The following is a 27672-nucleotide window of genomic DNA, read 5'->3' on the forward strand; positions in this document are numbered from 1 at the left end:
ACCGGGGCGGCGGGGGCGCGCTTCCCCGCCTCACGGCCCCGCGGGGCGGGCGGGAGCTGCGCGCCGTGCCCCGGCCGCCGGGATCGCCACCCCTTGCCGCTCGGCGGGGGCGCGCAGCGCCGCGGGGAGGAGCGGGCGCCGGGGCCCTATAAGGCCGTCCCGGCGGCGCGGCCCCGGCTCTCGCCTCACACACACACACACACACACGCAGACACAGACACAACACCGGGGAAGCCCCGTGTGGGTCTGTGTCAGGCCGTCGGGCGCTAGGGCAGGTGGCATGGGGCGCTTCAGCGTGTGGGACTACGTGGTCTTCGCGGCCATGCTGCTGGTGTCGGCTGCCATCGGCATCTACTACGCGTTCGCGGGAGGGGGGCAGAAGACGTCCAAGGACTTTCTGATGGGGGGCCGCAGCATGAGCGCCCTCCCCGTCGCGCTGTCCCTCACCGCCAGCTTCATGTCGGCTGTCACGGTGCTGGGCACCCCCGCCGAGATCTACCGCTACGGGGCTATCTTCTGCATCTTCGCCATCACCTACGCGCTGGTGGTGCTGTGCAGTGCTGAGATCTTCCTGCCTGTCTTCTACAGGCTGGGCATTACCAGCACCTACGAGGTAAGGTGGAGCAGCAGGAGCCTTTCCGCAGCCTTCAGGGAGCTGGGGGCCTTCTCACGTCTGCTCTCTCTGTGACTTCTCTCACGCTTTTTCCCAACAACTCCCCACACTCTGTGCCGCCTCGTGTCTCGTGTCTCTCCCGAGGATGGGCTGTAACACGCTCTGTCCCCAGATCTGCTCACACTGCCTCTGCAGAGAGGAGATGCTCACCCTGCTGTCGCAGCTCAGGAGCTTTGCACCGTGCCAGATCTGTTTCCTCACTTCAGCTGCTCAGTTTAGTGGTGGGTTAATCCTTGTGCAGCTTGGGTGGTGACGTGTGATTAATGATGTGTAATTAATATACCAAGAGCATCTAACATACAGAGTGCATCCAACATCAACAGCATCTAACGTAGTAGCCAGAGTTCTCGATTCATGCTCCCTCCAGGTAGGTTTCTAAGCTCAGGTGCAGCCACAAAAGTCCCCCTCTGGCAGAGTATATGTCTGCGCTGTTCCTAGAGATTTTGGGGAGACACCTGCTGCAGCAGTAAATGTCATTTCCATTGCTTGAACGGTGAGGTCAGCAAGTGCTCTGTGTCTGCAAAGGTTTTTTTGCTTTCACCAAAATATGGCTGAACTGGTCTTCAGCCCAGAATGTAAGTTTAAGCTATAGCTAGCAGTGCAAAGAAATCTGGGGTGGTGAGATGCATCACAGGTCAAGTCTGACTCTTTTTAGGTGAGGAAGCATCTGGTCAGGGCTTTCTTCTGACACAGAAGGTCCATGCAACCTCTTGATCGTGCATGGAAGATGGTTCCTAGCTGCAGATTTGGAGGCAAATTGCTTTTCTCACAGAGGGTGTTAGGGAAGGGGCGTCAGTGCAGGTGAAAGTCCTTGGATAGCTACTTTGGTCTTTTGTATTTTATTACACTGAGCAGGGGCGTTGCAGCACTGAAGGCTGAAAACAAGACTTCTGTTGGTAGATTTAGATAAGAATTCCCCAACAGAAATGACTGGTGGCTTCCAGTGCATTTTAAACTACTAATCTTTGGACCTGTTACTTGTGATATTTAAAATACGTCCCTTCTCATTAAAGGCTGTTAATTATGACTAGAAACTCACTGATAATCTCAGTGTTTAGTCAGGGTAACACACCTATAAAAGATATACATTCTATCTGTGGACAGAGTTCAGAGATCAGACAACCTTTTACGTCCATCTGGGGGTTCAGCATTGCTTCCAGGCATGAGTATGCTTGCAGATCACAATTTAAATGCTCACCTCACGAGTGAGCTCTCTAGATTTTTCAGTGTTTGTCTGTGTTAAATTAATAGATTGGCAGGTAAAGGAGATCCCTTTTGTGCCACCACATGCCCTAGGGGGTTGTTAGGACAGAGGGTGGAACGAAATCTGCCCTACAGCGTGACAAACTCATTCAGAGGTTGTGTGCTCCCAGGCTGGACATAAAAGCGATAGTTCCTCTTTTGAGAAAGGCTAAATTTCCACTTACTAGTAGAAAATGGCAAGCTGCCTTGGGCAGCACAAGGTGAGGTTACTGTGGGAGGAAGAAACCGCTGGCCACTGAAGACCTTCTGCCCTCTCTCAGCAGTCTAGATGGATGTTCATAATGCTGGAGTTTCCAAACCGACTAAGGCTCAGGCATAACCGTAATGTTTTTCTTTTCACTCTGATTTCACAATGCAAACAGGTTCTGTTGTTTGCTGGAACGTCGTTGTGAGCGTTGCAGAGTGCATAGCAGGTGCTGGTCTTTGCCAAGTCCCAGTGCGCAGCTCCCTGCCTATGGAGTGCCCTGAGGCAGCAATGTAGCACCAGTTTCCACTGGGGGGGCTCTGTCACTGACTAGCTGATGTCTATTTCACCTGCTCAGGTGTGGTTACCTAGCAGTGAGGTCTGAAGAAATATCAAATGAAGTTGAAAGAGATATCCGTCACAATTATACTAAGTTTTGTCCATTCGTGAAAACGTTAAAAAAACACTATGCCCTTTCTGTATTGCTCATTGCCTCACTGTAGTCCTACCGATAATGCCAAGTTCTGATAAACATTTGGTTTTTCTTCTCTTTTGCAGTATTTAGAGCTTCGATTTAATAAATACCTGCGGCTCTGTGGAACGGTCCTCTTCATTATACAAACGGCAAGTAAACCTCAGAGCACTTCCCTGGTCCTTGTAGCCACCAGGACTGTCCAGCTCAGCATAGCTGGCTGTTTCTCTGAGCAGCTGACGAGGTCACCGCAGTGCACAGGTGACTGGGAGCAAGACAAAGAAATCTCTGCTCCAAAGCATGCAGTGGATGCTGGGCTGCCTGCCCCAGTGGTCTCCCCAGGTGCTGCTGAGCACCCAGAGCAGTCACTTGGCATCAGCGCCCCTGCCAAGAGACGAATGAGCCTTCCTGGCAGGGAAACAGCATGTAAAGGAGTTGTTTGCCTGCCCTCATGAGAAACCCACAACAGGTTCAAAATGTACATGTCCCTATTATCTACCGCGTCAGTTTTTATCCTGTGGTCCGTGGATTCTGGGAGTCTGACTAATTCCCAAGGGTCTGTGACAGGTGACGAGGAAAACAAGCTGTCAGGAGCCTGTCGCTAGCGGTACAAGGGTTTGCACCACTGCTGGGAAAAACCTGGGCGTCTGCAAACAAAAGTTGCAAATCACTGCCTTAGGGAATGTCAAACTAAAGCAGTCCCTGCAACTTTTCTTGGTGCGGTTTGCTGTATCCAGCCCGTTCGGTAAGTCAGTGTGAGACCACAGCTTTCAGATGTACAGTGAGCGTGTGCCAGATGCTGTGAAACACCAGCAAGAAAAATGTGTTCTGTTCACAGTTATGAAGTGGATGTTTTGTGGAATTCAAAGCAAGAATGAATACAGAATTAGAAGGCTTTTCAAGTTACACTTCTGCTTGGTGACCTTTTTGGTATTTTTAAGACCCGCTATGGGAGTTTTAGGGCAATCACAGTTGCACCACTAAGATAGTGATCACTGAAGTGTTAATTTCTTGTGTAAACAGTGCTGCTTAGCTGGATTTTGTGGATACACAAATTCATAGGAAAAGTGGAGTGGTAGCATGCATGAATCATGGTGGTATTTCATGGGCAGACATGAAGACATCACAGTTGAGTAAGTTGGAACAAACCAACTGTAATCTTGTAAAGATCAGAAAAATAATTCTATACAATTTAAATATGTGTACAAGGAAATTAACTAATGATCTATAGCTGTCTTTCCGTGCCCAGCAATAACAACTTAAATAACCTGAATCATTAAAAGAATAGTGAGGAAAGGGAACTCCCTAAGATCCTAACGGTGTAGTTTTAACCGTTCTGTGACTATTGGCATGTGTTTAAAATACAAATAATAAGGATAAATAGTAATACAACCTGAAAAAAACACTGAAGATATGGAAAGATTTTTTTATCTTTCTTGCTTCAATTGACACAAAAATGTGATTGTATTTGCATCATAAAAATTAATTTCTGATGGTTCAAAGCTTCTGGCACTGATTCATACAAGAAAACCCCTTTCTTGTGGTGACCCTGAGTGAGTGGGATTCAGCAGCCCACGCTGATGGTCATGGGCGGAAGTCACACGGAGAGAAGTCACACACGGGGCTTGACAAGTGTCAGTACTTGTTGGTTATGAAGTGATGCAGCTGGTGCTGAGGGGAGGTTTGTCAGGGCTGGGAGCTCTCTGGGTGTACAAGCTATGTGTGTAAATCTGGAGAGGACTTAGAGCACAGAGAGAAACAAGCACATGCACACACACGGGCAGCTGTAGACTATTTCCCTGGTTTTCCCACCATCAGCAGATGCTGATTTCTTCTTCCCCGGTGGTCCCACAGTCAGGGGCAGATGCTGATCTCTTCTTCTGTGGCAGTCCCACCACCCTTTCTGGCCTGTGCTTGTACCAGGCACGCAGCATGGGGCCAGGGTGATGTGGTAATGCTGGGTGCAGTTGCCCCTCCATGCTCGTTGCTTCTCACAGCTGCACGACCACTCCCTGTACCTCCTGGCTCGCCCCAGCATAGCTGCTGGCCATGTGGCAGAGCTCTGTCATGGGGACTGGGTTTTTCCTGCCCAAAAGCCACAGCAAGTGGTCCACCAGTTAGCTATCCTGTGCTGGATTAGCTGGGCTGGACTCCATATTTGCAGGAAGGGCAAAGGCTTGCTGAATTCTGGGTAACTTCTGATTCTGCTGCACTTCCGTGTCCAGGTCCCACTGGTATAAATCAGGGAATCAAAAGAGTTCAATCATGAAAAGCTGATGCAAGTCAGCTCAGCCTGGATTTCAATCCCTTGAATCAAGACCGCTGACCTTCACAGAAGTCATCTGCTCATTGCAAGCTGTATTGCTCAGATCCATGCCACTGCTGAGCTTGTCCTGGTAGTACAAGGCAGTAATAACAGTGGTGAAAAGGCACTTAAAAATAAACATGAAGAAATTATAGAGGATACCAGTGTATGAATCCCGCTGTGCTCTTAAAAGTGGATAGAGTAGCTCTTTGATTTGTATGTATCTTCCTGTACTGGGTGAAAATCAGCTGATCATGCATGGCTTCATCTTACATCAAGGACTGTAAACCCTTATAATGCAATCCATAATGCCTAACTAATGCTGTATTTCTTGTTCTTGTTCATGTGCATTGCAGTTGCATACTGAGAGCCATATTGATCCCAAGACTGAGAAAATAAATTGTAATAGATTCCTTGGCAAACCATGTGTAAACCTCACCAATTTCCTTTTGCTCTTGTTTCTGCAATATGACTGCAGTTTTAAAGCAATAAAACAAGTTAATTATAAGAGCCAGGAAAAACTGAAGAGGGATTGGGTATTTAAGAGTCACTGTGGTATTTGTTTTAAGCAGACTAAGTTGTGAGACTGCAGTGCTGGTTAGTATCAGACATGCGTCTTCTAACAGTTTAAATTATTTCTCAGCAGTTAAGAATTTAGGAAATATAGGCTGCATAAGTGCTTGAAGAGAAACCATCTCAGAAACCTGTCACCTTTTCCAGGAATTTATGATTCTTCTTTTCATTTTATATCTTTTTTTCTCCATCTAGATTTTATATACTGGCATTGTCATTTACGCTCCAGCGTTAGCACTAAATCAAGGTAAGATGACCGTACTGCACTGTTTTCTAAATTATAGTTTTATTCTGCACGTAGCACTGGCGTGCTTTTCTTTTTGTAATGCTCACCAAAAGATACAGCTGAAGGACTGACTGTGAAGTCTTCCAGGATTTGTTGATCCTGATGGGAACACTGATAGAAAGCCTCCCAGCTGTAATTCTGCTCCCTAATCCTGGCTGTAAAGAATTACAGAAGTGGCTCAACAAAAAAATCTGCTCTCACTTAGTCCAGCTCTCTCGTGCTGTCCTTAGGTCATGGCTACACTCAGAAAACTTACGAAAAATTAAGTATATTTTGAAGGAATGGACAGAATAAGACACATTTAATCCCCCTGATTAAGTGCATTTCTTCAAAAGGAGACAGCTAGGGAAATGTTCTGCATTTTTTTTCCATACAAATCTGTTTTGGGGCTGCCTGGAACTGTTAATCCAGCCTATCTTTTTGCCTGGAAAAAGAAAAATTCAAGAACAATGACATTATGAATTTAAGATACTGGTTGTGATATTTACAAAATGAAATATTGCCATTGTTAGTTCCAGAATGACTTATTGCTTTGAAGATGGGCTACATTTATTTTTAAATGGGGGAAAAGCTTTCACAGGGAGCCAAATGAAACTTTTAATTAGGCACAATTAATTTGTGTACTTGGCAAGAAAAGGCAATAACAAAGTGAAAATAGAAAAATTAATTGTTTTGGCTAGAATGAAAATCACAATCATTCTTTTTTTGTCCATTTGTTTGTTTGTTTTTGGCTTGTTCGTTGAACAAAAAGGAAGAAAAAAAACCAACGCTGTCTGCACTGGTGTCCTCCGGTGTACGAGTCCCACATGTTTTGTGTCCTTGATGCTGATACTTGACCTGTAATTACAGGCCATAACAAACTATGACCTAGCTAGAAGCAATGTTTTCCGTGAGCTTTGCTGCTGTGCTTCCCGTTAGCCGGGGCTGTCTGTCAGGGAGCCCCACAGAGCCGTGCCGCACAGCACGTGAGTGTGTCAAGCTCAGGCACTGATGGGAATCCCCTGGTTCAGACATGCAAATCTTTTCATTGCAATTTTTTATTACTTTCTGCTTTTGCATTTAACTTGTTTCCATTTGTCTTCAGTAACCAGACTGGTGTGAAAAATAGACCTTAAGTGTTTTGTCCCCAGTGCCTCCCTCGTACTAATGTCCTTTCACTCTTTTTCAGTCACGGGCTTCGACTTGTGGGGTGCCGTGGTGGCGACCGGCGTGGTCTGCACTTTCTACTGCACATTGGTACGTTGGCCCTTCAGCTGAGAGAAATGTCTTTTCCTCTCACCATTCACATCAAATGTGGAATTTACTGAAAAGTCACCTAGTAACTGGGTTGCCCCATTTCACAGCACAGCTGTAGGCCCAGACTTCACCCAGGGACTTCCCTGGATGCATAGGCAGCCACAACGTGACTCAAACCTTTTCTGTTTTAATACATTCAAAATGGTGTTGTTGCTGAAATAACAGCAAAAAGATAGATTTCCTTCCTTAAGATCCTCCTGTGACTTTTCTGCTAGTCTTGTAGAGTTTAGATACATAATTTGTCAAGCACATGCTCACTGCAACCATAATAGTCCATGCTCATATGGACAAGAACCACTGAAAATAGCAAGTGCCTTATGAAACAATAGGCCTTTAGATCACTGCTAATTGACCAAATGCCTAGAAACGTGTAAATGGAACCTCCATGACATATTTTTTTTTGTGTATTTTAATACATGTGTGAATGGTATGCCTTCTGGAGGTAGTCTTACTATATAAGCAAGATGAGTACAGTCTGATCATTAATCTTTTGATAAAAACAAACTTCTGAATCAGTGGGATATGATGAAGGAAATACTGGCTTAACCTATGCGTATGGCCACCGTAATTTTTAGTGCACCTCACAGAAAGGCCAGCATGTCTTGAACAGATTGCAGGACGCAATTTCTGAACATCCCAATACAGAATTATCTCTGTTCAGGGGTAAAATGGAATTAATCTATCATGCATAATCTGTATAGTAACATTTCTCTTAGCTGCATGTAAGTGTGAAGCAAGAGCACGGCTGCCTCGTTGTACCTGATATGTGCTGTTCCTCATGCAGGGAGGTCTGAAGGCAGTGGTGTGGACAGACGTTTTCCAGGTTGGAATTATGGTCGCTGGATTCTCGTCTGTGATTATACGAGCTGTGGTGGTACAGGAAGGAATTGGACGCATTGTAAATGATTCCTACCATGGAGGAAGACTGAACTTTTGGGAGTGAGTTTGTACTTGCAGATGTTGTGCCTTTTTATTCTGACAAGTAGAGCCCATGTGACAAACCGTGAAATTAATTTCCTACCGAAGGTGGGGAGGAGAGTTGGGACCCAAATTTTACGTACTTTTAAACAAATTTACGTAGTTTGAGGGAGATATTTTAGGGTTTACACCATGCAAAATCCTGTGAAGAGCAAAATCTTTTTACTTTGTCAAGTAGGTGTCTTAAGGACTCATTTTGGGTTCCACCAAATGTGAATGGGGATATTCATCAGGTCATTCTATAAAATTCGTCCCCAAGTTCGTCAGTAAATAATAGTTTATCTACAGATATTTTTTTTCTTCTTGTGAACAGTGATTTTTCAACCTTTTTGGCTGAACTGCAGTGTTATACAGCATTGCTTCTTCCCCCAGTCATAGAGTTCACAGATGGAAAAAGAAAAGGAATAAAAGCATGTAATAGGTGAATTAATATTACATTATTCACCAAGCTAAGCACTTTCTAATGTTTAAATAACACTAATAAAGTGTCATTTAAAAATATTCATGCCATTTAAAATCTGTTCTTCACTTAGAGCTAAATCAGCAAATTTTTTACAGTCTGTCCACAAAGGCTGGGCATGCAAACACACCTTTGTATTGGTGTTAGACACATGTCCTTCTAGATAAGCAGGCGTATTAGACTTTCTACTGGAACTTCATTTCATCACAATAGTCACAGAAATCATACTGCTTTACTTATAACTAGAGTTTATAGGCAAATAAATTAGTTAAAATTCACCTTTGGATAGATCAGAGTTTTGCTAGGTCAGGATTTCAGCTCCGAGTTTAAAATCTGCTTTCTGTGATTTCATGTAAAGGTGGAATATCGGAATATTCAACATCTGGCCAAATTAGGAGAGTTTATTTTAGAATTAGAGGAAATTTTTTCTCCTAGTCTTTAAGGTCTTCTGATAATGAGTTTTCCATCAATTTTTTTTCCCAAGTTCCATTTCAATTTTTTTTTCTTTTTTCCCTTCTCATTGTAGCTTTAATCCTAATCCTTTGCAAAGGCATACCTTCTGGACAATTGTTATAGGTGGGACCTTCACATGGACTGGCATTTATGGCGTCAACCAGTCCCAAGTACAGAGATACATTGCATGCAAAAGCAGGTTCCACGCAAAAATGTAAGTCTGCCTACAGTAATTCTTAATGTCTTAATTTAGCAATGACTGTTCTTTGTAGTGGAGACTTTTTTTTATAAATATGTTTTTTTGCCTCTATAAAACCTATTTGTAAAAGGTAACAACTTTTGCTTTCTGCTTTGTGGACCAGGTACAATACAAATAGTCACAATAAATGCTGGTATTTGAATTACGTATAAATGACTCTAACGTTCAGCTTTCTGCCAGACTGTTTCACTGTGCCACTATTCTTGCATACAAATAGCTGCATTAAGTTTATATGCAACCTAAAGGCCAAATAATATAGTACTTACTTGTGCTGAAGCCTTATCAAGACAGCATCTTGAATTGCTACTCTACTAAATATAAACCAGTGTGGGGGAATTTTACCTAAGTAAAAACTAAAAGATTTTTCCATACCAATGGGTGTAAACGTGAGAAAATGTAGGAATGTTTTATTCAGTGATAAAATTGTTGGGGAATCATATATTTTGTTTTCACAATAGTCTTGACTTTTTCAATGGGAATTCATTATGGACACTGTCAGAGAGTTCTGTTTTCCTTGAGTTTATAAATTTCTGATCAGTCTTTACTCTAGAACAGAGTATATTTACTAACTCTATTATCTTACCTTTATCTTTAGTGTCATTCCCATACTTCACAACTCTGGATGTAAGAATTATTACCAACTTTATATAGTATATTTATAGGAGAAATATATAAATACACATTGTAACTATAGTCCCTAAATTCCATAATGCAGTGATATGTGGTAGAGAAGGAGTTTTATGAGGGTTTTCACTTCATAAAGTCAGCAAAATGCCCGCAAAATCATGTACAATTTAGAACTGAAATATTTTTGGTTTCAGCAATAATGGAAATCTGCTTTCCGGTCATTTATGCTGCAGACATTTATGGCTCATCGGCAGCCACATCTCCAGTGTACAGTGCCACATTCCCAGCACACCATGTGGCTTCTCCACAGCCCCTCGCATGACTGCGTAGAGGCGAACAGCCGCATACGTTGTGCGCAATCTGTGTGCCAGTGAGACTGTCCTTCCCAAGCACCTGCTCCACTTAGGACTATGGCCCTGTCTTACACCCTCCCTGCCCTCTTTGTGAGGTGGGACACCTCCAGGGCGTCCCAGAGGCAGCGTGGCCAAGGGGAATGTGACACCACAGCAGCTTCTGGGCTCATTTTCTGGGCTGTTGCAGTGGCTTTGACCAAGACTGAAGGCTGTCTGGTTCTGGAGGGTTTGGATGGGATTCAAGAGTTACGAATAAAAGTCCACATTTATTTGGTTGGACTTGATGATCTTTAAGGTCTTTTTCAACCTAAATGATTCTATGATGCTATGACTCTATAGCTCATACCATATTAGCGTTGGCACAGCCTTAATTGCTGGAGTCCTCTCCTGCTGGCGTGGGCAGCTGAACTCCATGGCATCTTGCTTGTGCCTCCCTTGCATGGAGAAATCTTTTTGTATAATGGTTACAGTTTGTTACAGCTGTAAACACTGTCATTCTGTGATGATAATCTAGTTCATTTGCAAACATAATTAAACACATCTGGCAAGTTACATTGGTGGCCTGCACCTCTTGTTGCCATTTAACCTGTACATAGAAGTGTCTAGTGTCATCAGGTCAAAATAATAAGGCTTTGCACCTCCATGTAATTTATTGTAAGGCTTTACTTAATAATAAATCAGATCTGAGGAAGTAATTCTTCCATGTGTCCCAACTTGTGGGCTGTAGGAAGGCCTTAAATGATGGCACAAAAGTTCTCAGCCTTTGGGAAAGGATCTCACCCCATTCAAGAAACAAACCAGTAGGTATGAATATGTGCTGTCATCCTAAAACAGTGACTAGGCAAATCAAACATAATGCTTAAATACGAGCAATATCAGGCACTCAGAGCAGGAGAGCTATGCTTTCAGAAAAATATAGTCTACTAGCATATTTTCCTCTACTTTCTTTTCAAGGTCATCAGCTGTCATGTTGCAGTGCTAAAATCTTAGAGACAGACTGAAACAACCAACCAAAAATAAGCCTTGCACAGTCACAGTACCTTCTTCACCCAAACTCCACCTCATGTTACTCATCTAGAATTAATGGGAACACCTCCTTCCTGCTACAATTATTATACTACAGTGCTTAGTCATAGGGTGTACCAGGAGCTAGAGGTGTAAATCAGATGAAAAACGCAGTTTTCTTTTCACTGTCAAACACTGACGCAATTTAAAAACAGGAATTGCTGGATGCAGACAATTTCTTTTGCTTTCATGTGTTTCTCTTGACTTTCTAATCTTTACTACAGGCTTTAGGCTAACACTGCTATTGCATCTATTGAAAAGTTTTACATTGATTTAACTCATTGGTTAAATTTTGAGCTGTATCAGCTTCTGACTGCCTTATGTCAAGGTAGATTATGCCATGCCAATGCAGGAACAGCTTCAGCTAAATCGATGCTAGATATCCAGCCAATATGTAAGTGTCTATCAGAAGGGGACTACTTCATTTTTACGTACTTAGCCTAGAGAGAAATTTAAAGTGCTGCTAGTGCTGTGTTTCGACGAGCACTAATTGCAAATATGAAGCATAAATGCAGAGTTTTCCCTTCTGTGTTATCCAATCAGCCTTTATTTACACAGGTCTTTTTAAGAGTTTACATTGTGCTTGCCAATAATTTTTCAATGGTATAAAACTGCTGGCTCATCTAGTTAACCTATACTACTGCATTCTAAAAATACACATTTCAATGCCTAACAAGGTCTATAAAGTTATGTTTACTTCTTCATTCATCCTGATGATCCTCTGGAGCAGTCCAAAGGCTGATGCTCCTTGCCTTCCTGGAAATTGAAAGCACTAAAAGGCCCACTGCAGCAGTGCAGGCATGGATATGTTTGCACGGATACCAAAGGTCCTCCAGGGATCCACCCAGCAGAGGTCTTAGTTGGCACAGGTCTAGTGTATGTGATCTGTCAGGCAGTTCAATCTCTATCAGGAAATGATACGCAGATAACCAGAAGGCCACTGCTGGAAAGGAACGCTGTTTTTCAAGGCCAGGCTCCCTCTGAGTGTGTTTGCTTGAACTGACCACCTTAGGTGAGCCACAGCTTGAAGAGCTTTGTGAATCAGGAGTCAACAAGAGCTGAGAAACATCTGAGAAGATGGGATAGTTAGGTAGAACGGAAAAACCTTCACGGGGCGGGGGGGGGGGGGAACGGCTTGGGAGAACGATTTGTTTTTCATGACCCATAGAGGTTGCTCGCTGTGTGTGGCAAAAGCAGCATTAATGCATCACAACCACACATTTCTTCTCTGTGTCAGCTGTAGCTCCCAGCAGGACATGGGGAGGGAACAGGATTCTTTGACTCTGTCAGGCTCCAAGGGGGTAAATTAGTAATGGGGAAGTTCTGGGGTCGGTGATCTTGATCTCTGATCTCTGAATCTCTGGAAGTGGAATCTGGAAGTGGCTCCAAAGCAGGTCCCTGGAGAAGGGAACACGTGCCTTGTTGCTGCCTTCCATGGAGGCTTTCCTGGGAGGAAACGGTGACTTTGTTGCTTTATGAGCATGATTCCAGCATTGTGTAAGTGTGGTAGTGCAGCTCCAGAGGCAAATGATTGCTGGTGCTGATTAAAGGTACCCAACACTTTGATCTGGGGCACCCCACCTTGCAAATCGATCTGGGGTTTGTCTCTGCCAAGGGGCATGGTGAGGGGGAAAGAGTGTTTTCTTGCCAGCTGCCGGTAAAGTAAAACTCGTGCACATGACGAAATATGTGGATTGACATATCACTGCCATCATCCCTCGAGTAGACCTTGTCAGAGGACAGGCACTGAGACTGCTACCAAGAACAATATCATGTCACATGGAGCCATGCCATGATTCCCTTTCAGGTGGGCAGCCACATGAGGCATGGGCACCTGCTTGCTTGGCTCTGGAGGGGACTCGTGGTCCAGTCTCTCAATTGTAGCATGGGGGGACGTCTAGCTCTAACATGTTGTGTCCGTGCATGTTGGCACAGGTCCCTCTACATCAACCTGGTGGGCCTCTGGGCGATCCTGGTCTGTGCAACGCTCTGTGGGCTGTCCCTGTACTCCATCTACAAGGACTGCGACCCCTGGTCTGCAAAGCAGGTGTCGGCACTCGACCAGGTATGGCCCCACATCTCAGCAGGTAGCAAGGGGCAGGGGCATCCTTCCCCTTGGGAAGGGTGATAAGGGAGCATGCGTAACCATTCCGGTGGGTTCAAGAGCTGGGGGATGGGAATGAGGACATGCCAAGTCCACATTGTGTGAGTCTGTAATACAGGGATTAAGTTTAGACCATGGTGGGAGGGAATACCTGGAGAAGGCAGCAGACCTGTCTTCAGGACCAGTCAGTCCCACCATCTCCTTGGCTCTCACAGATCTGCAGATCTTTTTGTTTGTTTGTTTATGCCTCAGATAATTGCAGGCTCTGGACAAATCCCCATGGATAATAGCTGGAAGTTGAGGAAAGGAGCAGAGATAATGGAGTATTGGAGGCAGTACTTAAGGATAGAGTAAGATGAGGTATGGAAGGCCAAGATGGATACCTGAAGACTCTTAGGTGCCTCCTTTCACTCAAATTATTTTGGTGGAACCTAGAAGTAAGATACTTCAAGAAGTAAGATACTACAAGACCGACTTGTTGGTAAAAAAAAAAAAACAGTTCACAGGCAGAAAATCTTAAAATCTGTACCTTTTTCCAATACTCTGATCTTGCAAAGGTCAACAGATGGCACACAGCTTCCAATATGGAAATAGTTCTAAGGTACCTTAAAGTTATTGGACTGTATCTAAAACCTTTCCTTGGTGTCAACAGCAGATATAAGAATCTACTGACAGAGTGAAGTACAATCCAGACTACCTGCTGGTCAGTGCTAGCTACCTATACTGTCATCATTGGATATGTTCACCTCTGCTAGGTTGTCTTAACAGACTTGTCTGTATCTCAAGTGGATGTTTTAAGAATCGTTTTCTTTGTAGAAAACCAATAACTACTGCAAAATGGGACATTCAAAATTAGAAGAGCTAGGCAGAATGCCAGTGAGAAGGTTATAAAAAAATAATACAGCAAAAAAAGAAAACTTACAGCAAGATAGTAGTAATTCTTACACTCTGAATTTTTTCAGCTAATGCCTTACCTAGTGTTGGATATTTTCAAGGATTTTCCAGGAATGCCAGGGCTTTTTGTAGCTAGTGCCTACAGTGGGACATTAAGGTAAGTTGGATTCTAATGTCTTTTTTTCTTTTCTTTTTTCTTTTGTTAACACTAAAGGTGCATTTATACTAAAACTTCTGCATTTCATTTCCTTTTTCTTTAAGAAAAGCACTATGAGCTGTTTGATGTTGCATCTTACAAATTCATAGTTTTCAATAGCAGTGCTCTGAGGTCCTAAAACTCAAAGCTGTTTGGAGTTCCCTACTAACAGCATGAAGAAATAGCTAGCCACAGGCGATGTACAGAGCTAACAAGCCCTGTCTCTCTGTGCTTTAAAGCCCCTCTGCTGAAGGAATTCTTAAATATTATAAACACGTAATTGTACAACATAGCTACAGTAATGTTTATAGCATAACCACATGTAACAGATACTTTCATTGACTTCTCCAGCCCCATCTTTTCATTAAGATTTGCCTTGTCTTCACTAAGAGCAATTATTTTAAATGATTTTTATAAGCTATTAACCGCATCACCTGCAGCAATAAGTCATTTCGACCAATACAGTGGTTGCATTTGTTCTCTGACACCGTTCTAGACAGCAGCGGTTTCTCTCTGCCAGTAATCCATCTGTTATCTGTGATTTCAGCATCTAAGATAAACAAAGAAATGTATAAATCTTGTGTTCTGCAGTACAGTGTCCTCCAGCATCAATGCTCTGGCTGCTGTGACTGTTGAAGACCTCATTAGGCCATACTTCAGATCGCTCTCTGAAAAGAAGCTGTCATGGATTTCCATGGGGATGAGTATGTCTGGAAAATCTCTTACACTTTTTCTTTACAAAGTGAGGGCTTGATTCAGATCTCACTTATGGCAGCATAAGGCAAGAGTAAGTGCATTCAAACCAGTAGGGCTACATTGGTGCAATACTAGGGGGAGCAGAGATCAGCTGTGCAAGTTTTATGCAGAATGGGGGACAAGCTATTTCTAGGGAAAAAAAGAAAAAAATCCATCATTTGATGTTTAAGCAGTAAAGCCAGACTGCCTCTGTATTCAATATTGATCTATAATAGTACAGAACCAAATATCTTGGATTAAAATTGGTGCTGTTTTTCTTTAATCTGTCAAAACCTAGAAGCATAGGAAACAGTTTTGTAACAAACCTTGTGAACAGAGCGATATGTGAACTACAGCACTGCAGAGAATGAGCAACTTCATGTCTTCCCTGATGTACCCTTGGACTTGCAGTCTGATAATCTCCTATGTTGAATGACCTTCCTCAGGGAAGAGGGTCAAAACTGTGCTGAGCAGATGGCTTACATCTCTGACATACATTTGCTGTCTCTGCTGGTTGTACAGCCTGATACCAGCTGCAGGTGTGGCCCAAGGCAGTGTGTGTAATAGGTGTGAAAAAACACAGTCCCAGCACAGTGTCATAGCCCCTACCACAGAGCACAGCGGACTGGTGACAGGTGCCAAATATGAAATATTTTCACCTAAGAGCCGTTTCTTAAACATTTTTGCAAGCAGTGTTTATGCCAAAATTGTTGGTGCTCTGATATTGTCATGAGTTGCCTGAGCTATCACATTAACATTGCTTGTGCCCTTGTGCAGTGTAACTCAACAGGGGTGGAGGTGGAGAAAACAAATGAGCCAGTGTTGTGGGTGCTGACAAGAGCGGCTATGTCCTGGTGGCCCAGGATGTTCTTTGTCACACTGCTAGCTCCCGGTAATCTGCCATCATTTACTTTCTTGCTCAAAAGAAAAGCAAATTTATTCATTCAAAATAAGAACCACATCACAGGAGATAAGCTGAAAAATGTGAACAATGCATGGTGTATTGTCGTTATGACTAATCCGTATGGATCAATCCATCTAGGATCAAGTGCTTAAGTAATCTTTAGTAGTATACAGGAATAGGATTTTGTCACGTTTGCATCATTTCCTTTTAATACAAACAGAAAACTGGCCATTTGGGCTCTTTTAGGAAAAAACAAAACAAAACAAAACAAAGAAGATGCTAGCAGGTTTGTTTTAGGGATGTCAGAGCCCTGCTGGGTTAGAAGGAAGCATTTCTCCATCTGTGGACATTTTGCCAGATGCACATCATTCTGCCTTTCCCACACAGGCCTTTTTTATGGTGGAGTCTGCATCGCTATGGCTGCGCTGGCATCTCTCCTGGGAGCCTTGCTGCAGGTGAGTGTCAGGCTGCTTTTTCATGCCTGCATTGAATAATCCAGAATGAGTTGTGTAAGGAAATAATTGCTGGATACCATTATGAGATTAGCTTTTATTCTTTGTTTGGTACTGGCCTCAAACAGACTAAGCTTCCACTCTGAGCACCCGTGTCACTATACCAAGTCCTGCCAGCTGAGAGGGACAATTAAAAACCCATAATATCCTTCTTACCAGCTTCCTTTCTTGCCCTGTTGGAAGCTTTAACTTTTCCTGCACAGCACTTAATAGACTCTCTTCCTTCCACAGGCAGCACTCAGCATTTTTGGCATGGTCGGTGGCCCCCTTTTAGGACTTTTTGCCTTGGGAATCCTCTGCTCCTTTGCAAATGGAATTGTAAGTACAAATTTAAAGCCCTGTTGGACCAAAATTAATTGATAATTTGTGGTTTGTCCTTCCCCCTCCACCCCTAATAATTTTGTGTTGGGCAGCAAGGATATGTCTTTGATAATTTCCATGTGGATCTTTACCCTTTCTCACCTTCCACCTTATCTCAATGAAGTGATGAGCCTCTTTAAATGGCAGGCTCAATTGGAGTGCTCTGCTAGAGTGTTTCAGTGTCATGATATCAGCATTTCCAGAGGAAAAAGCTACTCCATCAAAAATGTATTTGACCAACTCTGTGAGTATGGTCAGTCTGAGAGGATTGTTATTTAGTAAGATTTGCTAGTCACTAACCTTTACGTTTTTACAGTTGCAAATTTTAAGTATATGCTGCAAAAAGAATCACTAGCTGTCAGCTAGCAAACTCACCCAGAAGAGACTTTTGCAAAAACAAATCACATGAAGAAAAGGGGAAAATGCTTTTGTAGTCATTTAAGGAGGGCCTCAAATAAACCAGCTTTTTCCCAATACTAAACAACCCAAAGCTATCCTTTGATTATAAATTCACAGTGGCAAAATAAAAAGCGGTATGTTCAGGAGCCACAAGCAAACACTGTACTCTCCAAAAGTTAAATGAAGTAAATTCCCAGTTCTCCCCAACTGTATATTTTATTTTTCCTATGTAGCTTTCAGTTTAGATTAAGTGTTTCTTACTTATCTAGTTTTTGTTGTCGATATTGTTTTAAATATACCTTTGCTTTCCTTGTAAGTCCAAGTTTTGTTTTCTGTTTTGCAGGGTGCATTTGTGGGTCTTGTCACTGGCTTCGTTGTTTCACTTTGGGTTGGAATTGGTTCTCAGATTTATCCTCCACTCCCAGAGAGGACTTTGCCACTGCCCCTCTCAACTGCAGGCTGTAATATATCCATTTCAAGCAATCTGACTACATCAACAGCAAATCCATTAACAACAATTTTCAGCACACAAGCTCCCGAAAGGTATACGACGAGTTCCTCATCTGCAATATCTGCAGCATGTGTTTGATATAAAGCAACATGAACATCTGCCTAGCATTTGAGTTACTTCAGGAGAGATTATGATTGGTGTAATGGGAAAAACATAAGGGGGTTTCTCCCCTCTGCAATTGCTGTATGTCTGTCTTTGGGCACTCACAATTAAACATAAAAATTACAAATGATAGTACAGGGAACAGCTGGAACAGGAGCTAAACAAACATACTTCTAGAGATTCTTAATCATTATACTTCAGAGCATCGTATAATCAGCAGTGGATACCCTGGTGCACACACAGGTGCCCAACATACAGTCTGACAGACTGTACCTCTCACACAAGACCTCCAGCATGATTCGTGGCTGTAGGGAAGCAGCAGAGCACATCCTCAAGGTGACCAAAACAAGACGTAACGTGAGGTGTGAGAATTGCCCTATTATTTCTGGCTATTTAGAGCAGCACATGGCTGATGTCCTACCATATTTTTTTCTTTAAATAATGCAGCACATTCTAAAGATGGTATCCCCTCGTCTGGATAGCTGGAGTGCTCAGCTCTGCACTAGATTCTGAGCAGAGACAAGACTGTCCTGTTTTACCTGCTCAGTCCCACGTTGCCTACTGCGCTGACCAGTCTCCTCCCCTGTGAGGGCACTTCTGCAAGTTTTGTAACAGATTTTCAATGCACTTTTTATTGTTTGGAGGTACAGTACTAAGAGTACCAGCTCATTTCATTCAGAAAGTAACTCTTTATTTATACTCTGTCTGGAAACAGACAACATTTTCAGGTTGCCTGGAAGAAGAAAGCAGAGATTAATTCTTTTTCTGCTCCTTTTCAGGCCTGTCCTGGCAGACCGCTGGTATTCCTTGTCCTATCTCTACTTCAGCACACTTGGGACACTTATCACGATAGTTGTGGGAATGATTATCAGCCTCCTAACAGGTACTAGTTCCACAGCTGAGGTTGAACATAAGTCTTAGATCTGTTTCAAACTAAGATGACCAAATGGAGAACTGTCATTTCCGCAGTCAATGCCAGTGACCGTACTGCAAAGACTGGATATTAAGAAAAGGTTCTTCACCAAGAGGGTGGTTGGGCACTGCAACAGGTTACCCGGGGAAGTGGTCACAGCAGCGAGCCTGATGAAGTTCAAGAAGCATTTGGACAACACTCTCGAACAAATAGTTTAATTTTTAGGTAGTCCTGTGTGAAGCCAGGAGTTGGAATTGCTGATTCTTGTGGGTCCCTTCCAACTGTTGCATGTTCTGTTGCATAAGGGTTCCCATCCTAACTCTCATTTCCTCTTCTCAGCCCTTCTGCGTTCTATGCTTGGTCTCTAATCACAGGAAAGAAAACTTCAAATTTCTAAGGAGAAAGAAGTTTCAGCAGTTTTTTAACCTGAGGGTCAAAAAACTCCATCTATCTTACCTGTTCTGTTAGATCCCAGCAGGGTCTGAAGTTGAAGGGTAGTCCCCGAACATGGCAGCAACTCGAAGCAAGGAGATGTACCCATGCTTCTTCTAGAGGACAAAAACAGTTTTACTTTAAGTGAGTTCAGAGCACTCAGGCATGCACCTGTGCACTGCATGCTTTTCACCACATTTCCCATGCATGTAGCAAAGAGTTGCAGACTGTGTGCATGTCAGTGTTAGCTCCTTTCTCAGTTGCTCTGTACTATTTGTGAAGAGATAAAAGCAACGAATGAGAGCAGGGACATCAGTTCCAGCTTGTGGCCTCTCTACTCTTGCAGCTAAGTGAGATACAAACTGCACTTGTCATCTGCATTGTGCATGGCAGGAATAGCACAAAATCAGCTGCTCTCACTGCTTTCCCCACTATGCCTGGCCAGATGCCTGCTATATCACTCATCAGACTTTGGTGCTGTTAGAATTCAGACCTGCTAGCCTGACCTATAACTACTTCAGGGATGAATTCTCTTTTCTTCAGGACTACAAAACTCCAAACTCAGCAGACAGATTGGCTTCCAGTACATTCCTTGTGCCTTGTAACTATGTGCACAAGATATGCTTCTACCATTTTCTTTTCCTCACAGACTTGTGGAGGATTTTCTCCCCTTTCTTCCCTCCGTTCTGTCCTTAGTTCCCTCACTGACATGCTCCTCTCTGCAAAGGCAAGGTTGAGCTCTGGCAGTGATGCTTGTAGACATATTTCACTTCTTACTAGTTTGGGATCGGGTCACCCGTAGTCACGCCACTGAAAGCCTCTCCATTGGACCATAAAACAAAGTGCAAAATCTGAGTAACTCAGTAAATCCAGATGAGAATTCCTCAGCCCAAGAAATAGAAACTCCAGAGAACCAACTCAACATCACCCTGGTCTTTGTGGAACAAGATGCCATTTAATTCTCAGGTGATAGAGATAATTCCCAGTACCCACCTCTCCTCTCTTTCCCACACACGTACTCACAGAGTAGTTCATCTTCCATGCCCTAAAAGTGCCCAAGCATCCAACTAATCCCCTACCCACCGCAGATGGTTGTCACAGCATTTTACATATATTTCATAGAGAAACCTGGGGAGGACCTAGAAAACTCTGAAGAGGGGTTGAGGCATTTCAAGTAGATCCCGAGGATCATTTCATATTTTGAAAGATGCAGGGGACACTTCATTGTAAAGAAATGATCCCTAAGGAAAGTAACATCCAGCCCGTGACTGCTTGATGGCTTTTCCTGCATGACTGTTCTGCTCACCTGGCTTGGTGCCCATAGCTGGGCTCTGACACATCATTCACATGTGTAAACTTGGCTGATTGAAACGTGCCTATTTTGTAGGAGGACTGAAGCAGAACACAGACCGTAAATTCCTGCTGACCAAAGAAGATTTCCTTTCCAACTTCTCACGGTCTAAATCGGATACAGTAAGTGTAGTTATTTATGCATCCTCTAATTTAAAGTAATCTCTCCTCCTGGGGACAAAGGCAAGCAATCCTTGGTTTATCTTTTCCCACCAGGATGAATAGCACCTGATGCTTTAAGGCAGGAGCAGAGCACAAGGAGGGTGGGAGAAAAGCAGCTAGAACAGACAGGGAAGCTGTGTTTGGCCACAGCTTGACTTCAGTAACAACAGAGCAGCAGCTGAGATTAAAAGGGACAGTTGTTCTCCAGGTTTCTGCCAAAATACTCCCTCACTAGTCTTTTGGAAGCTGATCCAAGGCACACGTTGGACTCAGCAAAGCTTCCTTTGTTTGTAAACTTGTTCTCTAAATTCTTTTTTTTTTTTTTTTTCCAACATCAGCTACTGTTTGAGAGAAAGCATTTCTAGATAGACGGTGTTTCTATTTCCTCCCTCCCTCCCTCCCTATAATACAAGAAAAGGGGAGAAATTATTGGGAAGAGCAGAATAGCATCCCTTAGAAACGCTAACATAGGGGAAATATAGTTTTTAAAATAAACTAGAAATAACCCCTCAGTTAGTGCCATCAGGATGCTGAACATGCAAGTTTAGATTTGCTCAGTGCTTTTTGAATACTGTAGTATGGGCAATGGTCATATTTTTAAGATGGACCAGTTTGCAAAATGTTTCTCCCTATGACAATAACACCTTTTAGTATGATCTCGTCTATTTTTGCTGAATACCAGAGAAATGAGGGACTTTTTACAGCACTCCATTCTATTTGCCCATGTCAAAACTGGACACCAGCTATCCAGGTGTTGTCATTCAGTCTTAAATGGACCAGCATCTGTTTTCACCATCTGGGAGTTTAATCTCTGACGTCTTTTGAAACAAAAAGAAAAAACACCAAACATATGGAAGCTAATGTTCACAGCTGTACTGTTTTCTGCATGGAGTCAGAAACAAGTGTCTGCCTGGGTAGCAAGTGGCTGGCATCACCACTAGTGCAGAAAGTTAATTACTGAGAATAAATTGGGGGCAACTAAGCAACTTTCTGCACGTGAAGCGCTCAACATCTCATTATGTTTAGTGAAGATGGAGCGTCAAAGCAATGATGCATATTAATTTGCTTTTCGTGTCAAAGATGGGGCAAGGACCAAGGGTTGGGATCCAATAGCTCAGGGACGTGGTGGTGACAGAACACCAGACATGAAAACAGCAATTAAAACTTTGCACACCCAAAAATGCTTTAGATGCTTTACAGGACAAGAACATTTTATGTGACAAGAACATTTTACACAACTAGCATCTTATGCAATAAGAAATTTTCCATACCCCTAGAAAAATACCAGCTGCTGCAAAGAATAACTATGCTCTGTCAGCAACTGACATGCGTTTTCCTGCAAGGCCTTCTGTAAATCGGGCCTGACTCTGCTTCCTACAGGTCAAAGAGAGGAAAACTGTTTCTTCCACTTCACAGCATGGCTTTTGTCTTTTCCTTTTTAGGCAGAGAAAGTGGTAGTGTTGAGCTGGAAAACATCTACTAATGCAGCTGAAGGAACCGACAACCCTGCTTTCAGCCACATCGAAATGGACGTAGCAAGCGATAAGAACAAAGTCAATGGCCTCCACATATGACACGGGGCCTTGTCAGCCCTCGAGGACAGTTTTGTTGACGTGAAGCACTGCTGACATTCTTGTGCTGGGTCAGTTACCAGCCCTGCCGGGGGTACAGGCAGGAGTCTGCTGAGCTTCGTGGTACTGTTACCCTTGCACAACCTTGACATGAGTCAAGAAAGGAATCAGGTCTTTCCTGCTGCTCTCTCTCTCACTCTGGATCTTGGTGACAGGGCTTAAGGTGATGGTTCAATGTGAAATATTTGCCTGATATTCTTGAGCCTCCTGGAAAATAACTGCTTTGAATTTCAGTTCACTCTTGGGGTAAATTTTTTATTTGGGAAGAGCACTGTTCCCCCCGACATGCTTGTTGTTCTCCTTTTTTTTTTTTTTTTTTTTTTTTAAGTCATTAAAAGTACAAGGAGGTAGGTACTGTAGGATCATTGCAGGGTGCATCAGATTGAAAGAAACAGTGGATCTTTCTTTGCAGCACAGGAGATGTACTTATCTCCATCTGGTTGCTTTGCAGAACTGAGCCTGAGAGCATATTTATTTTGCTGGTTTTGTCGTATATATTTGCTTTCATTAAGCCACTCATTCTTTGGTTACCTGCATCTACTCCTGTGTGCTCACTGTCGGAAGCTACAAGAGTGTCTTTGGAGATGGGTGAAAGCAAACATCACTAATATCTTGCTCTTTACTCCCTGCCTCACTCTTCTGCCTTGTCTTCCCCTTACGGATCTGGCCCTCATGATGAAGTGAGCTATCTGGGCTCTTTATTCAGTGCCATGTAGCAGAACCACTTGCTGGCCCAAGACCACTCTTGTACTGGGCTGGGTGTACTGTAGCAAAGATGTAAATGGAAGAAGATGGCCCTCTTTGCTGTACTGGGCAAGAGAGAAGGCTGCACCTGCAGTTGCCACTGCCGTTATGTGTGGGGCTGTGAGCTGAAACCTGCTATAGCCATTTGTGTTCGTGCAGTCCCTGTTGTCATTCTGGGGATTCACTTGCAAGATTGGGCCAGATCAGGCCAGAGCACGTTGTTTGTTTTGTCGTGGGCAGAGTCCACTGTGCAGTCCCCAGGTAGGGAAGGGATTACATAGGCTGTAGTTTGGTAAAGTCTCGTCCATGGCTGTAGGGCACTGGATGGCTCACCCTCTGGCGGGGCTGCCAAGAGGAGCTGAACAGCACATCCATCCTTGACCAGGTACTTCTGGCTTGGAAGGGTAAAAACCACCATAGCTTCCTTATCCTGTCTGCTTTCTGGTACAACAGGGACTAGACTCTTTGACCCACTGTGTTGTTTTTGCACTGCAGACTTTCTGCTACGGGTATACGTAGGTGTTCAAAACTTGTCTACAGCAATGGAACCAAGTTGGGTAATAAAAGTCATTGCAGGAAAGCCCAGCTGTGAAGCTTATAAAGCAGTCATGCTTGAGACTTAAAACAGTGACTGTGTGTCTTAAACACTCTCTAGAAGTTATGCTGCAGTTGTACCCTGTGCTGAGCTGCTATAATTTGGCGTTTGACACAGTGCTGGTTTATCTATGCTGATTTGGGCCTTTTAGCTCTTAATCTATTCTATGCCCCAGTGACAGCGGGCGTTTGATGATCTCCTGCGTAAGATGAGCTGACAAGATCGGAAAACATTAGGAAGAAAAAATGGGAGCAGACCTCTCCTAGAGGAGTACAGACCAGATAGACCCTGCATGGCTTGCCACCAGGAGCACATCTCCATCAGCTAACCCAGTGCGAAATGACATGATGAAGGCAGGCTTCCTCTCTGCCTCCTGAAACATGGGTTTGCACAATCCAGTGCAGAGTTTAGGGCCAGCCCCTTGTCTCTCATTCCTCTGCTGCAGTGCTGTGATCAGGTTAGTGTCAGAACACTGTGCAGAAGGGCTGTGAGCAAGCATAATAAATCCCAGGTGTTACACCTTGTGTCCCCGTATCTAAGATCTGATGTGAGATGATCGATAGCATGCTGAATAAAGTATTCTGGGATTCCGGACAGAGGCCTCTGCTCTGGAACTGTCCTAGTCTCCCTGACAACTAGCCCACTGAGTGAATGAGCTGGCTATGCTTCCCAAACCTCAAATGGTTAAGTGCAGCCCATGCAGCCTTGTGCCTTGACTTCATGACAGAAACTGATATTGCATTTTGTGCTGCAAAATAGTTTTTGAGCCTTGGAGTAAAATAATTTGTAGTTACCAGGTACTTTCGGCCCACAGATCTGATCAAGGGTAAGTAGTGGTATCTCCACTCTGCTACAGAGAACCAAAATGTGGTGAAAAGGTCTGGTGTCCCTCTGTGTGTCTCTGCTTAGTGGCACATAGTAAGCCATGAACAAAAGAGAAGCTTACTGCAAGCCCTTGTCTTATGTACCTTCTGGTATGGCTACAGCACTCCCAACCCACATGCTGAACTCCCATCTGAACCTGTTCCTCAGGAAGGTGACCGATTGCTGTTTTATTAAACAGCATCAGTATGGCCTATGTTGCACCACTCTGTGCTGAGATCCCTGTTTGCACTGTTGTCGATACTGCCTTAAACTGTCCTGGGTGACCTGTGGCTTCTACCTGTTCTGTTCATGGAGAGAAGACTAATCTTTGCAGTTATCATAGTTAAGAAAAAAATGTAGTATCATGGAGTTTTTCTCAGTACTTTGAATTCACATAATTTATTAAAACAGAGAAAGCACAAGTCGTTGCTTGAAGTTACTATTTGAGCACTGAGCAGTCGTTTAACTCTAATTTTGGTATGAAGTGAAAGTTTGGGCCAGATGATATCTGTGGGTCCACAGTCATGTCAAGATGAGTTTTTACTGGGGAAAATACCTTGCTGTAAGAGGCAAACATTTTTAAACTTTGCAGATGACCCTTACAACTGTCTCTTTTCTTGTTGGTTCACCTCCCATGATTGTTGCAGAGCTCAAAAGTGACTCCTCCTGCTTTGCTTTTCTCTATATGCTTGTTACTTTAATTGACATCACTAATTAAAACAGTTAATTTTGAATAATATTTTCTCTGGGATTATATACTGTCCTCAGCTAGTTGGACACAGAGCCAGGGCCTTGTGTAAAAGTAGCAAGACAATTCTCAGGGTCTCCATCATGCTCCTGCACCTTGATCCTTCATCTGTCCCAGCTAAAAACTCACCCAGCAATGAAATGAAGGATAGCCAAGCCCATTAATTCCACAGGAGTGGGAGCACTCCGCAATGTCCAAATTACATGCAGTATCTGGCAGGGTCAAGAGAAAAAGCAAGTGGGAACATTAAAAAGTGAACTAAATACACAACAGGAAGAATAATTGACTATGTAAATACACAAAGGATTCACGGAGAGAAAGTAGTGATGGATCCTGGCCCTTTTTGTTTTGCATTTACTTTTGCTTCTGCTCAACTGGTCTGTTTGCTTTCTGAACAAATAAGGGAAACAGAAAAAAAAAATCATGAATGCCAAACAGCAAATATTTCATATGCATAATTTATTTTAAAGTTTATTGCGTCACATTATACAAGCATTATACATGGCTTTATGTTGATGATTTTTTTAAAGTGTGAAAACTTGACGTTCTTCTTCATAGGATTTTTTTTCTATTTACAAATAAACAATCTCTCTATATACTTTATATATATATTATATATATATATGGTAAATAACATAACTTCCATCCGAAAGACTTTAAATAAAGAAAGAACTGATTTGTAAACAGGGTTTCAGTTGTAATATTTGGTGGTCTGAACACAGATGATGTTCTATACTTAGGCTTTTTCTTTTGTCAAAGTATCCAGGTTGTTCATTTACATTTCTTCTAAGATTTGTAAAACCAATATGGGACAGAATGCAAAAAACGTAGCAAACAGGCTGAAAAACAGTCCCAATATACAATTTTTTCCTTGGTTTTAAAAACTGGCGTGTAACTGCTCATGAAGTACATGCTTGCTGTCAAGAGTGGTCTATTGAGATCAATCTATGCTGATTGCAGGATGATTTCACAGTAAATCCTTTGATGTGTGCTGTCCTGCTTGCTATGGAAAATGTCTGTGGCATGCATTGAGGTTGCACTTTTTCTCATTCCTTTGAAGGTAGCGCTCTCGTGGAGCTTGAGTAAGTAAACAACATATAGGACCATCACCTGGAGGTTTAAACAAAACCCATCAGCAGATCAGAAAGAAGGGAACGACATAAATTTGCTATCTAGAGACCATTTAAAATTCCTTTTATTATTATTACCCTATTGCTTGTATTATATTTTCCTAATTAATGAAATAAATAGAAAGAGGTAGTCTTTCCTGAGTGTTCCGCTATATAGCTTTGAAGGACTAAAGGGAAATCTATTCTGCAGCACTGAAACATCAGTGGGGTGACTGGTCAACATTAAGTGACAGAAATGTACTCAGGAACTGCCAGGGAGGTCAGAGCCCCTTTCAGCATCATGCTCAACACGAGCTTGGTAAACAGCCAACTCACATTCTCGGTTCGAACAGAACAGGACGCAACCTCTAGTAAGGTAGTGTCATGAAAATTTATCACAACGTAGCTATGTTGAAAACTTCTATCAAAAGCAATTAGTATGTATTGTATTTTTGATGCACTTTGTTTTGACACATTATATTGCTGTGATTCCTCTGGAGTGGAAGTCAACTTATACTCTACTAGATTTCAGTTCAGTTCTGGGAAGTTACTGAGATCTCCAGTGACAAAGCTTTATCTTACTGCAGGAGTTGGCAAAGCTTTGCACTCATTTGGGTGAGACTGATATTATGCATGACTCACAACTCATTTTACTACTTAGCAAACAGTTCCTAAGCTAGTCATCTGTTAATTTAGATATTAAACAGAGGGTATGCAATCTAATCCGATTGATCATGTAAATTTGGTCTGAATGTGATTTTGCATGGTGATCCTGCTTGAGAGCATCCAGATTGCAAGTGCAATAGACACCCGTAGGTGGTGGATGGTAGATACTATCCCATCTGGCATGTGTGTATCGAAGGATGCCATTGCCTAACCTCCATCCCCTATTTACAGAGACAGAATATCCCCATTTCTGTACTGCCCATATGGGCTGTGTCCACAGCTGCTGAAGCGATGATGAACAAACAAGTTCACTTGCTTGTTAGGCAGAAATATACCCCATAACCATTAGTGGTCTTCCTCATTCATTTTGGCACCAAGTCAACACAGAACAGATTCATCCTGAAACCCCTTCAGTGACTACACTGCCTCATGGGAACACCAAGCTTGTACCAGGAGCACCTGATAATGGGAGCTGCTGTGGCATTTATCCTCTT

General features: G+C 43.0%; 2 protein-coding genes across 5 annotated transcripts in view; one reads left to right on the forward strand and one right to left on the reverse strand.

The window, feature by feature from the left end:
• Positions 1-117: 117 nt before the first annotated feature.
• Positions 118-26087, forward strand: SLC5A8 (solute carrier family 5 member 8). 2 transcript variants are annotated; one of them, XM_080595720.1, is made up of 15 exons: positions 120-613; positions 2679-2744; positions 5666-5717; positions 6925-6992; positions 7837-7991; positions 9017-9157; positions 13183-13312; positions 14314-14402; positions 15033-15145; positions 16468-16535; positions 16824-16910; positions 17695-17894; positions 18744-18847; positions 20697-20782; positions 22264-26087. In XM_080595720.1, the coding sequence occupies exons 1-15, from the start codon at positions 281-283 to the stop codon at positions 22393-22395; spliced, it is 1824 nt and encodes a 607-aa protein (XP_080451846.1). In that variant the 5' UTR covers positions 120-280; the 3' UTR covers positions 22396-26087. The 2 variants fall into 2 exon arrangements, with proteins under 2 accessions (XP_080451847.1, XP_080451846.1); XM_080595721.1 differs by lacking the exons at positions 20697-20782; positions 22264-26087 and adding an exon at positions 19346-19453 and having other exon boundaries at positions 118-613.
• Positions 25848-27672, reverse strand: part of ANO4 (anoctamin 4) — a 224567-nt gene continuing 222742 nt past the window's right edge. For all 3 annotated transcript variants that reach the window (XM_080595542.1, XM_080595543.1, XM_080595544.1), the window contains one exon: positions 25848-26513. The gene's annotated coding sequence lies outside the window, so the exon portion shown is untranslated. The remainder of the gene's footprint in view (positions 26514-27672) is intronic.

This window comes from Anser brachyrhynchus (genome assembly GCF_964034855.1).
Source record: "Anser brachyrhynchus genome assembly, chromosome: 1".
NCBI lineage: Eukaryota > Metazoa > Chordata > Aves > Anseriformes > Anatidae > Anser > Anser brachyrhynchus.

Coding starts and splice junctions, on each gene's coding strand:
- SLC5A8 (XM_080595720.1), top strand. CDS start 281: ATGGGGCGCTTCAGCGTGTGGGACTACGTGGTCTTCGCGGCCATGCTG. Junction 614..2,678: donor GCATTACCAGCACCTACGAG/GTAAGGTGGAGC, acceptor TCTCTTTTGCAG/TATTTAGAGCTTCGATTTAA. Junction 6,993..7,836: donor GCACTTTCTACTGCACATTG/GTACGTTGGCCC, acceptor TTCCTCATGCAG/GGAGGTCTGAAGGCAGTGGT.